Below are 13090 nucleotides of genomic sequence, written 5' to 3'. Positions count from 1 at the left end.
AGCGAATGTCCAACATCGAGTTTTCACGGCGTTTGACCACTGGCACTCTAAACTCAAGCATTGTTGCCGCGCAGACCATCACTAAACTGTGCAGTGACCCAATGAAGGCAATACAGAAGGCCAAAGTAAGATGCAAACTCTGTTTATCACCTGCATATAGTTTTTGGCATGGTTGCATTTTAATATTTACACGTGTACAGATAAATGTATAGTCCTTCACTATACCAATGCAAGTTTATGTTGTGTATTTCCTATTTTGTTTCACATATAACATTTCTACAACAAACAATAAAAACAGTCATTAATATTGAAGATAATTTAAAAAACCTATATTTTTAACCTGTATAATTACATTATTTCATAAAACTATGTACTTGCAAATTGATTTATCATTTATACCCTAATAAATATTTTGAAATGTCATTTTTTTTAAATAAAAGCATGGTTTCAGTTACATTAAATAAAGAAGCAGATAAATTCATGCCCCACCATCTTAAACACCCATCCCCTTCTTCTAGGAGCGACGCCCGCAGGGTCAGACCTACACTGTGGAAGTTGATTCCGCCCACTACAAACTGCCTGACAGGATCTTCATACCTCCCTCCGGGGAGAGGGCCCACAGTGCACCCACCGGCAAGAAAGTCTACATAGGTAGGCACACCCGATAGGGAGAATATACATAGTTACATTTTTTTGTGTTCAGGTTATGAGCTCAGAAAAGAATGTCACAATGATATATGTAGTTTTTGACCTTGATATTTATCATTTTATTCAAACAAATATTATTGGCCATTTACTTCATTGGTACGTTTGAAAAAGGTGAATAAATGTCATGTTCCTGAAAATAAGTCACTTGAAGTGAGAGGGGCTCTGAAGAAGCCATGTTTTTCATCCTTAATCCGAAGCTATAAGTCTATATACAGTAGTTGTGTGAAATGATACTGATTAAACTAAAATGTTTAAAACACTATTTACAGTACATGCAGAAGATAATATTATACATTTGTAGTCTGTACTAATGAAATACATAACAAATCATTTGTGTTATGTGACATGACTCCATATGTTGATTTCAGCATCCCCGAACAGACAAGGTCACCTGGATATCCCTGTGCGCTTCAGGGCAGAGGAGCCTGGCCACTACCCATGTGAGATTGTGCTGCGCGGGACTGATGACGTTCGTGTGTTTCAAATTGAATGCACTGTGAACCCAGAGGGCAGTACAGCCGAGATTACCTTCACAGCTCCAGTGCACCAGAATGTCACACAGGAAATACCACTGGTACGAAACTTTGTGCTGTTATATTATACAAAGGAATTAATGGAAACAGCTAAAACATTACCCAGTTAGAAGCTGATTTTCATTTGAAATTATATAGGTACAAAGATAATGTGCCCTGGACAAGTACCGACTCTGTTTCTGACCTATCCTGCTTTGTTCATAAATTCAGAATGTTATTATGAAATAGTTCTAGTAAATAATAATATGTTTTGATAGTTACATTAACTATGCAATTTGAATGATAACTGTATGACCTATCTGCAGGTTAACATGACAAACAACGACTGGCCTCTGAAGGCCCACATCACAGGGACAGGCTTCCATGGCCCCCGCACCATACTGGCCAAGGCATTTCAAACCACAAGATACCCACTCGTGTTTAGACCACAGAATGAGAACCCTGTTGCTGTAAGCTTTGTTTCCATATTAATTTATAAAAATTAGTATGACAAGTGACATTTTATCATGGGCAGATTACATGTATAAGAATGTGCACTTCTGACCAGTTTTTAAAAAAAACGTTTAAAGGCAATGATCATGAATTAAAAACATGGATGTTATGTCAAAAGCTGAGTTTAGAATTTAATGTGTATAACCTTCTTTATTAATCGCTCTCATATTTACTCATCAAAATGAAGTTAGCTCTCAACAGGAAAGGGAAAATGTAAGTATTTCCAATTATGACCGAGTAAACACAACCTAATGCCAAGCCTTGTACATGTCTTCATGATGTCGAATTGCAGGGTCGGTTGGTTCTGATGAACACAGAGGATGGCACGGAGCATGTTTTCCAGTTGAATGGATCAGCGGAGAAGCCTCTTGCACTAGAGCATATCATCCTCAAGTCTCAGGTCCTGAAAACGTGAGTATTCCCAATATTTGGACAGTAACTTTTGATAATATTATGTTCAGACCAAGGGAAGTCTAAAGATAAAGTAACAGTAGTAATGTTTGGCATATGTCAAGATATATTGTGCTGTACAACCTCAATCCCATACACATTTAACATATACTCAGATTTACCAGTTTCAATCATGAAGCAGTGAGATGAAGAACGAACTTTTACCGGAATAATTCGGTATTCTTAACATCACATTCTATACGAAACATATATTTTCAGCTCTATCTTAAATTGTGTGTAATCCATTAAAGTTCTATGAATTCAGTGCACACCGTGACATCCATTTTGTTGTTTATATTGATCTCTCATATGTTCAACATATTGATATAAAAATAAATTGGGTTTATCAACAGTTTATCCCAATCATATCCAAACCCTTTTTGATACAAAATGGTTCTAACAGAAGTAACCATTTTTTTATGACCACTAATCATCTTACTATAACACATTTTAACATATTTTGTATTTTTGCATATGCAAATATAGTCATGTACTGTGAAATCATTAATGTTCGTGGGGCATTAATGTTCGTGGTTTTCGTGGGTTGGGTGATCGACGAATTCAAGATCCCACGAAATATAAACCCTTTATTCACTTTTTCAATTGCCTTGTTACGTACATACTCTAGTATATTCTTAACAGAGGTCGCAGTATACAGTGTTAAAACCTGTCTCACTGTATAACTTACGATCATTATTCTGTTAATATATAAACACGTGGTGAAACGTGTGCTGTTAATGAAAATCTCCAAGTTTACAAGATGTCCGTGATGAGTGTCCATACTCGATTTTTTTATTTAATGAAATAATTAATCGACTACTAGTACATTGAAGGTTACTAAGCACCGAACGTGATAATATACGCACCTTTTCGGTGTTTTCACAGTTTGCAAAATTCTGAATTGGCATTCAATGGCTTCCCCTATCTGTATTTATGATCAGGGTACATCTTCTTTTATTACCTTTATTCCCAATTAAATCGATAAGTGACATGGGTATATGCACTAATTGGCATGTCGTACCACATTAGCGAGTGTCATAAACCGAGTGACGTAGAAGACGGAAATCACGGGCCAGCGCGTGGATATTATGCAGACGATCTAGGACGATCGCATCTTCGATTTTTTTTCAATAATGAAAATCTACGAATTCAAGTACCCACGAAATTGTTTCTTTTCGGCAAACCACGAAATTTCATGCCCACAAACATTAATGATTTCACAGTATATAAAGGTACAATTTGTAGATACAGCATAAACATGTGGTATGTTATAATTTCTGGACTTTGTTTTTTCAGACTGACCTATGACCTAAAGATCCCGAATGTGACACACAAGAAGCTGTGTTACCGTGTGGAGTCTGACCTCCCCATTGTCAGTGGCGACATGTCCGTTACTGTGTTACCAGGGAAACAGGCCATCTACAGGATGAATGTCGCTCCCATTCGACGCGGAGTTTTTAAGGGAGTGATAGCCTTCATTGCTGGCAAAAACCCTGTTGTGTACGTAATACTATTTCTGATAGCTTATTGATCTCACTTAATATTTTCTGTTATAAATTTATTTAATATATTTTTTTCTCTGTTAACCTATTTTGATGAAATTTCCTTTTATAAATTATTTTGTTATTTAGAAGGGTATTTTAATAGCAAGTAAAGACCACTGATGGTTATTATCAACTTTATGTATGATACATGTAAATGATGCAGCTACAGGTATTCTGCGTACTATAGAACTGCTTTAATGAAATATCCAAGAGTAAACAAAACCTCCTTTTTTACATAATGTTGTTTGTTTATGCAGAGAGGTTGACAGTGATGGGGATGAGATGCCAGACGAAGATGATGAGACGCGCCAGTTCTATGGCTACCGTGTCTGGTATGCAATTGAGATACATGTGAAGCCCGCACCTCCAGAGCGCATTATTGAGGTCACATGCGCATGCCAGAAGAAACAGCTCCTCGAGGTGATTGTTCGCAACCCTACTCAGAATGATGTTACCCTGGAGGCAACCATTGAGGGACGTGACCTTACAGGTGCTCCATCTATAACACTGCCAGCCGGCTCCAAGGATGTATACATGCTGCAGTATGCTCCTGCTGTCATAGGACAAACCAAGGGCAGGTAAGCAGTATCTCTTGATGCACATGTACCAGTTGGTGTTCCTGTTTAAAGTGAAAAAACTTGCTTTACAATTATTATGTCTACTTTGAAGAATGCACAAGGGGCAGAAACAAATTATTTTATATATATAAAACATATTCTTTATGTATACTGTATAGGCTAGAAAAAAATAACATAATCTGTTTCTGTCCCCTGTGGAAGAATGTTATGTAATGAAAAAGCTATTTACAATTTTTCAATGACTGATTTCTTTGGAAAACTTCATAGTTAGTTTATACTTATTTCTGGGTATGACAAAAATTATAGTGTCCTTTTTGAGACAACAAGATAGAATGTCCCTCATGGGAATTGAACCTATGACCTCATGGTTAAGCAGTGGACACCAATACCACACTGATTTAACTTCTATTCCAGCCTGATATTCTACCATGAATTGGTTGGAGAGTTCTGGTACATGTTGAAGCTGATGGCAGACTCTCCCTCCCAGACCACTCTGCCACACATGGAGTGTGAACTCGGCAGGTAAGAAACCAACGCTCACTTTTACTTTTACGCTGAATTTCTGCTTTTGAATGTATTGTTAAATCTTGCATTCTGTTTAATGAACATGTAACAAAGATATAGCAATGTCCTTGCAAGAGACAAGCATAACTTATTACATGTCCTTTATTAGACATTTTTTAAAGTACTGTTGAAACAATTGATTTTGATAAAGATTTTATATTTATTTTAAGACAAGTTATTGCTGAAATGCCAACAGCATGGCCTTGTTTAATTATTTACACAATTCATAATAAAAGGAATAGCAACAGTTTGGCCTATGGCCATAGTGTTACACCTTGTTAGTTATCAATCCCTTAATGCTTAATAACATCATAAATGTTTTACTACTTAGTATCATATGCAAAATACAATTAAACTTACCAATGTTTATCAGATGGACAAAACAGAACATCGTACTTGAGAACCCAACAGAGGAGATGCTGGAGCTGATTCCGACCATCTCTAATACAAACAACTTCTGCCTGGAGCGCGATAACGAGCGCCCTATTGTGCTCGCCCCACACTCGAGTCTGGAGGTGCCCTTACACTTCATGCCCTCAACTCTTGGGGAGGGAGACCACCTTGCTAAGATCACCTTCTTTAGTGAACAGGTTAGGAAACTAACTATACCTTCCTTACTGTACACGCAAATGTATTGTGGAGTGTAGTGTTTATTTTATAGGAGAATGTTCATTCCTGAACTCTTTAGACACTTTGTTTAAACAAACTTAAGGACTGAAATGTCTTGTACAGTCTACTCTTAAGGAGAGTCTTTTAAATAATAATTTAAAATTGTTTATGTGAATGAAGTCATCTTCTGCTTCGATGGACATGCTGATGGAGAATAAATTTACAGAGACAAGTCTCATAAACACCAATTGACAATGGCAATGAACTCATGTAGCTTTTGGGCTATGCATCATGTGGATAAATTTACAAATCATACTATATTTACTTTATCAATGATTCCAGTTGGGAGAGTGGGTGTTTGTTGGTTCGGGCACAGGACTGTTACCAGGGACCCAGGACCCGGTGTCAGTATTCACTGTGGCGGGTTCCAATACCACGCTTATCATCCCCTTCAGGAACCCCATGGACACAGCAGTCCTCTGTGAGGTGATGCTCAGAGGTAAAATACGATAAGATGATCTTTATTTAAGTCAGACAGTTATAAATAGTATGAAGATGTTAGGCGAGGGGGTTGGTCTTGGGAGTCATGTTCTTTACTCTTTGTCCAGCTAATATAATAAAAAAAAAATTGCTAAAGTAATATGATAAAAACAGAGAGTAAGATCAATTGTGTAGGTCTTTAAAGCATTACCATTCAAATATCTCTGGTTCTGTTACTATTTGAAATAAAGTTTGGGGTAATACCGTAATAGAGAATACATAATTAGCTTTGTTGACATCCTTGCTGACATCTTTGTGATTTTTGTAGCTTTATAAAGCATTAAATTTCATATCTTGCAGGTCTTCTATTTGAAATATAATTAATGCTTGAATTATTTCATGAGAACATTTATATATGTATGATAACTTTGCACAAAATACATAATGCACAAATACAATGTAGTAATATTCTGTTTTGTTTGCCTCCTTTTAGATAAGAACTCTAGTCTGGAGGAGACCCTAGAAGGCAAGGCTGATGCTGACAACAATTCCCCGTTTTGTCTGCTCCTGAAGCGTAAATTCAGCATCCGTGTTGGCCCAAAATCCACCCTAGACATCCCTGTGTGCTTCGCGCCCACTGAGATGACCATGTTTGAGGCCATCTGTACCGTGATAGTGACGAGAGAGGATGGAGAGAAGTGGAACTATGTGCCCAGGGACAGCCAGGGGTAGGGGATTGAATTCAATATTATTTTTGAAAGAAGTATACTGTGAAATCATTAATGTTCGTGGGGCATTACTGTTCGTGGTTTTCGTGGGTTGGGTGATCCACGAATTCAAGATTCCACGAAATATAAACCCTTTATTCACTTTTTCAATTGCCATGTTATGTACATTGTCTAGTTTATTCGTTACAGAGGCCAGAGTATACAGCGTAAATATCCGTCTCACTGTATATCTTACTTTCATTGTTTTATCATTAATTATATCAGCCTTTAACAAATAATAAACCAAATCATTTTAATATGTTTTTATGAACCAAATAACTGAAGCATGTGCCTAAACATGTGCTGTTCATGAAAATCTCTCAAGTTTACAAGATGTGAGAGATGAGTGTCGGTTCTCAATTTTTTTGTTATATGAAATAATTAATTGATTACATTGGAGTTTACTGAGCTTCCAACATGACAATGTACAAAACAACGCGTTCAATATATTTATTAAACAAAAACGTGTGAATAAATATTGAAATGAGATGATATTCAAAAGTGATTGAATTTGCAGACATCAGCAATCTTTAGGGATTGTTCACTCAAATAAACGGACCTTCTCGGTGTTTTGACAGTTTGCAAAATTCTTAATTGGCATTCAATGGCTTCGCCTATCTGTATTTATGATCAGGGTACATCTTCTTTTATGACCTTAATTTCCAATTAAATCGATAATTGACATGGGTATATGCACTAATTGGCATGTCGTACCACTTTAGCGAGTGTCATAAATGACATAGAAGACAGAAATCACAGGCCTGTGCGTGGAGATAATGCAGACAATCTAGAACTATCGGATTTTCGATTATTTTATTTTTTTCAAAAACGAAAAACCACGAATTCAAGTACCCACGAAATTGTAATTTTTCGGGAAACCACGAAATTTCATGCCAACGAATATAAATGATTTCACAGTAGTTTTTTGTTGCTAATTTAAACATAGTATGTTGATGTACATGTAGATTGCTTTTTTGTACATGTAGATTTTAACACATTTTGGTCATGCTATTTAGTTAAAATCTACATAAACTTGATTATAAGTGTTTGTAGATGAATTGTTGAATTTCAACCACATGGGGGTTATCAGATATTCAGCCAAAAAGGTTATTGAGTAAAAATTCTACATTAAAAACAACAAACTCTAATGTACCTGCAGGTACCAACTGTCTCGGACCGGCAGTGATGGCATTAGGGAGGTTCGGTGGGTGTTCCCCATCCAGGGCATTCCAGAGTCACGCCCAATCAAGGAGTCATACGGGGCGATGATCGAGTGCCAGGCCCGGGATCGCCTTGAGGAGAGGTTGGAGGTCACTCTTGCGGGGGTGGCGCCTGTCACCTCTGGGCCAATGAAGTCCATATACACACGTTCCATCACACCCAAGAACGAGTCCCCAAAACTGCCTGATGGCATTGTGGTTGGTGAATGTAAGTGGTGCATGTTATCAATATTTCAGGTATTTCAACTAAGCGGTTGAGTTCATGTTTTATTTGAAACATTATTGGCATGAAATAAACACTGAATGCTTGTAACTAAGCATGTATTATTAAGAATTACTTGCAAATATATATTTCTATACTGAACCATTCTTTGTAGTATTAAAAGAAATCGCAAGTCGCTCAGGTGTAACCGTTTAGTTTTAACCCAAGTATTCTCACTCTTATTTTCTGTTTCCAGCATTAGCCACTGCTGAGGAGTTCACATACACATTGACATACAAAGGCAAGGACAGCCAGGAGGACTTACAGAACAGTGTGGCCCTGCAGCTCGTACGACAACATCGGGACACGGCATCTGGCCTTGTTGTGCTGGTCTTCAATGTGATTTTTAACCCCTTCAGAACTATGGAGTAAGTGCATAGGACTCTTTAAGCCAGTTTTAAAATATATATAAATGCATCAGAACATTTTGTCGAACTCAAAATCAAAAATTGTTAACTGTAACAAGGTCAACAAAAATTTATGAATATTTCGCAATTTGTAGATGGGGGTCTTTATGTTTAAATATGTACTCAACAAACTTATTGACTTTTTTAGCCATGGGGTGACGCTAGAGGTGAAAGCATCGCAAGGTGGTGTGTGGAAGTTTCCGATCCGATTCCTCGCCCTTGAGCCCCCTGAGGATGATGTTCTCGACATTGAGGCTTCCGGGCTTGACCAGGACTCCTACGTGGGCTTCCGGCTCACAAGCCAGTCCAAGTAAGAATAGTTACCTTTTAAGCTGGTGTACTTGAGTAACAATGACAATTATTTGTTTGAGATCATAATTGAGAATAAGTGAACTATCTGTGCAAGTGAAAAAAATTCTCAAGAAATGATTTTTTTTTAGATGTCTTCATTCGCAAAATTGGAGCTTGTTAAGAGATACTTCTCTTCTTTAATAGATTTGCAATGAAAGTTTAATTTGTTGAGCCTAGCAACATTAAAACAAAAGTCTCTGGAACATATGAGGCAGATTTTATTTATACAGTTATTTTGTTTCACAAGTATATTGCACATTGAATATTGACAGTGTGTTGATTATTTCTTAAGTACCAGTATTTATTGTATACATAACTTTGTATTTCAGGCACCCTGTATCATATAATGCATACTTCACAGCTGGGAGTGATCCAGAGTTTAGCGTGACCCCATCCAGTGGGGAACTACTTCCTGTTGGCACAAACGGGTCACTCATCCGTGTTGGATTCTGTCCAGCTGTATACGGGAAAATATACACAGGAAAATTAGTTGTGCAAGTAGGTGAACCAATGAATTTTAAATGTGTAAAATATATGAGTAAGCTGTACCTGAAATTAAAAGTTCCTCTTTTTGTTGATCAGCGAACATGAATGTTGATTAAAACTATTGTGTTTAGTTTGCAGAAAATAACACTTGCCTGTTAGAATGCAATATTCTAACATGAGAATCGCAGTCTGAGTCATTCTCTACTCCAATATTAATAACTATTGTCTGTTTAGTTAGCAGAAAATAACACTTGCCTATTTGAATGTAATATTTAAACATGAGAATCGCTGTCTAAATCATTTTCTACTCCAATATTTAAAGGCCCAACAAATGCAGCATTGTAGAACTTCATTGTGTTATTACACTGACATGATAATTAAAACAACATTCGACCCTACAGACGCCAGACATGCAGTGGAGCTACAACGTGCGTGGTGTGTTGCCAGAGTATGCACCACCCCGAGGCATCTCGTCTCGACCAATGAGGGGCCCCCATCCTGACCCACGTTACCGTCGCGAGAAAACCAACTACATTCTGGATAACATGCGACTCAAAACCACTGCAGTCTCCTCCCCAATCAAGGGGGCGCCCATCTTACAGAGGGTGAAAATGGCCTGATGGACCTGATGGACTAAACTGTGTATTTAATGCTGTTAATATTGTCAGTTCGTTAGCATTATGGTCTACAAAATCATGCATTTTAGTAAAAGACTGTGATGATTAAAAAAGTATTTATTGTTTTTAATGTTATCTTATTTAGTTATTTTATGCAAAAAGTGTATTTTCAGAGAAAATGTTTAATGTGATAATAACATTGATGTTGATCAGTATTTTAAAATGCTTTCATTATGAAGTTACATGTTTACTATTGTGTGATGTGTTTTCCGTTTTTGCATTCAAGAAGAAGCAGATTACTGCCAAATATAAATTGCTGTATTATTAATATTGAAAAGAATATATTTATGGGTCAATTTCATGACTAGTGAAACATTAAGTCATGACAAAGTTGCTGTTGTCATAGTTTTTTTACAGAACTTTTAACTGCCTACTATGAAGTATAAAATGTTTCAGTTGAAGTATTTAGTGTCATCATCTAATCTGTCGAAAAATCAGTACCTAATATACATTAGTGTGGGTCTTTTGAATAAAAATGTTATCATTTTATTTCTGTATATTGTATGTTTGTATTTTACACAATTTTGGTCTGTGATATTTGTTCTGCTCTTGTACACTATGACTTTACAATACCAGTACATAGTTATATGATACATGATTATATGAGAATGATTGTTGAATACCTGACTGTGCTCTATGTCTGTTATTATGGTATATTGTCTCATAAATGTAGCTTAGATTCAAAATATTTTTACATTCCTATCAATACTGATATAAAGTAGGATTTATCATATATGGTGTATAGCTGTTTTCTGTTTACTGTTTTAAACGTTTATTTGACACTGTAACTGCATTGATTTCAAAATAAAATATCCGAACATAACATTTTTTTCTCATGGTTTAGTCATCTTACTAATCATCTATGCAATGTAACATAGTCATCAATAATCACATAATGTTGTAATGAGGAGCAAACAAAATCTTAATTACCTTGTTTTCAAATGTTTACTGTAAACAAGTTGACAGTATAGCAGACATACAGTGGTCATGTTGTCTGGTGGTGGCACATGTTCATGTATGTTGCCTTACTTAAGCATTTCTTATCCAACCTTATTAAACTTCGTAACAATGTTTATGGGTATGATATCTTGATCATTTTTGATAAACAGCCAAATCACACTTTTCTCTCTAGTGTTATGGCTCTTGAATATTCAGATTCAACCAAGTTTGTCAACTCCCTAACTTGACAATTCTTTTCAATCTTTACCAAACTTAATGACAATGACAGGGCATAATCTGTTGACAGCAAGTTTAATCACAGCCAGATCAGACTTTTTGAGTTATCATTTACAAAACGTGGTTTCATATTTATCGGTCCTCTAGTTTCCATCAACCGCCACATCACTCTATTCGTTCTGGGGTAATTGCCCTTTAATTGCCAAGTTTGTTAGTCAGATCACTCCGTTCACTTTGGAGTTACGGCCCTTGATTTTTCAAAAATTGACCATGTCTCTGTGGGTTATTGAAATTTCATTGGTAAAGTTCCAGAGTAAAATCTAAATCTTCAGTAACAAGACCTACAATAAGTATGTCTCTGCTTCCACTGAAGGGAGAGATATTGCTTTTGGCATGGTCAACCGTCAGTCTGTGTAATGAATCAGATTCAAACTTGTCCCAGATCTAGACAATCATTCTTTTAAAAGCATTGGTCTTCAATTGCGCCTCTAGTGTTAACAAACCAATTCAATGTTAACAAAGGACAAGCCACCTTCCACAATAGCTCACAATGAATAATGGCATTAGGACAAATCACAACTAGATTTGTTTTCCCTTCTATATTTAACAAAAACTGTGTTCATATTTGATGAGCAAGTTCCATGATCAAAGTTGCGGCACACTTCCGGTGACAAACTTATTAAAAAAAGAAAGTTGATTTCATTTGCCCTTTGACAAAAAAAGGAAACCTGGAATAGGTAACTCATACAACATCAAATGTGAGTTAGATAATGAAAATCTGATGCGAATCCATCCACAACCTAGTTTCTTGAAACTCAATTATATTTGTCTTTAAGTCACTGGTACTTCCTTTATGAATGAACTGTATAAAGCCAGCCATATGGTACCCATAAGTATAATGTACACTTCAGTTACCTAACTAAGTAATTTTAAACGAGCAGTTACAGGAATGTTACAAAGTCTCCCTAAGGCCTCGATGGACAGATAGCCATGCATGGAAAGATAGCCTTCAGTTTCTATCATACTTTTATGACAACCTTGTCCCACTGACATCCAAGTCAATAGGGGTCATGTGAAGGTCATGACCAACATTCCTACAGTTTGAGATCCCTGAGCCCGAGCGCTCTTCAGTTATTGAACGAAAACGGATTTACAGCTCAATGTCACGACGTCCTTGACCTTTGAATTTATCTGCTATTCATGACCAACGTTTGAAGTCATTGAGCCCAAGCATTCTTCTGTTATTGACCTGAAACAGACCTTGAAACCACCAATGTTAGGGTTCCTCTGTTGTTCATACCAACCAACATAAAAAAGCTTGAGGTCACTGGACCTCAGTGTTCTTTAGTTATTGATCGGAAACTGCTGGGAAAAAATTTACTGACGAACGGTCAGATTACTACTTTATGGTGCCATTCCATAAAGACTGTTATCCACCTTGACCCAAAGTGCCCAAATCAAATCCCAACATAGGTATTGGTGTACAATGCAAGTGAAGTTTTTCTTGTACACAGAGGATACATAAATGATTTGATAAGACTGTTCAGTGTAAAGTAATAGGACCTTAAACCATAAAAGCAATTCCATCCATTAAATATCGTTCACAAATCTTCTATAACATATATTAGCAGACAATCAAGCCATCACTTGCAGCCACTTATAAAACATTGCCATTCAAAACATATCCAGAACATCATTAAGACTTTCTAAATGTATATAAAGTGGCTATAACATGCATCAATTCATGTGTGTGCCAAATAACTTAAAAATACTTCAATACTAGAGA

The 13090-nt window shown here is 36.5% G+C and overlaps 1 protein-coding gene across 4 annotated transcripts in view; it reads left to right on the top strand.

Moving 5' to 3' along the window:
* LOC128236992 (cilia- and flagella-associated protein 47-like) overlaps positions 1-10945 on the top strand; it is a 33948-nt gene extending 23003 nt beyond the window's left edge. For 3 of the 4 annotated variants that reach the window (XM_052952161.1, XM_052952159.1, XM_052952158.1), the window contains 16 exons: positions 3-125; positions 519-651; positions 1077-1282; positions 1547-1690; positions 2026-2144; positions 3480-3683; positions 3985-4305; positions 4720-4827; positions 5243-5459; positions 5821-5977; positions 6452-6686; positions 7885-8153; positions 8404-8575; positions 8763-8924; positions 9295-9463; positions 9853-10945. In XM_052952161.1, coding sequence (XP_052808121.1) covers positions 3-125; positions 519-651; positions 1077-1282; positions 1547-1690; positions 2026-2144; positions 3480-3683; positions 3985-4305; positions 4720-4827; positions 5243-5459; positions 5821-5977; positions 6452-6686; positions 7885-8153; positions 8404-8575; positions 8763-8924; positions 9295-9463; positions 9853-10071 — 2958 coding nt within the window. In that variant the 3' untranslated portion in view covers positions 10072-10945. The remainder of the gene's footprint in view (positions 1-2; positions 126-518; positions 652-1076; positions 1283-1546; positions 1691-2025; positions 2145-3479; positions 3684-3984; positions 4306-4719; positions 4828-5242; positions 5460-5820; positions 5978-6451; positions 6687-7884; positions 8154-8403; positions 8576-8762; positions 8925-9294; positions 9464-9852) is intronic. The other variant, XM_052952160.1, reaches the window with a different exon arrangement.
* The last annotated feature ends 2145 nt before the right edge of the window (positions 10946-13090 follow it).

The sequence above is a fragment of the Mya arenaria genome, chromosome 6 (genome assembly GCF_026914265.1).
Source record: "Mya arenaria isolate MELC-2E11 chromosome 6, ASM2691426v1".
Taxonomy (NCBI): Eukaryota; Metazoa; Mollusca; class Bivalvia; order Myida; family Myidae; genus Mya; species Mya arenaria.
Note: the sequence above shows the minus strand (reverse complement) of the source record. Positions and strands in the feature narration are given on the sequence as shown.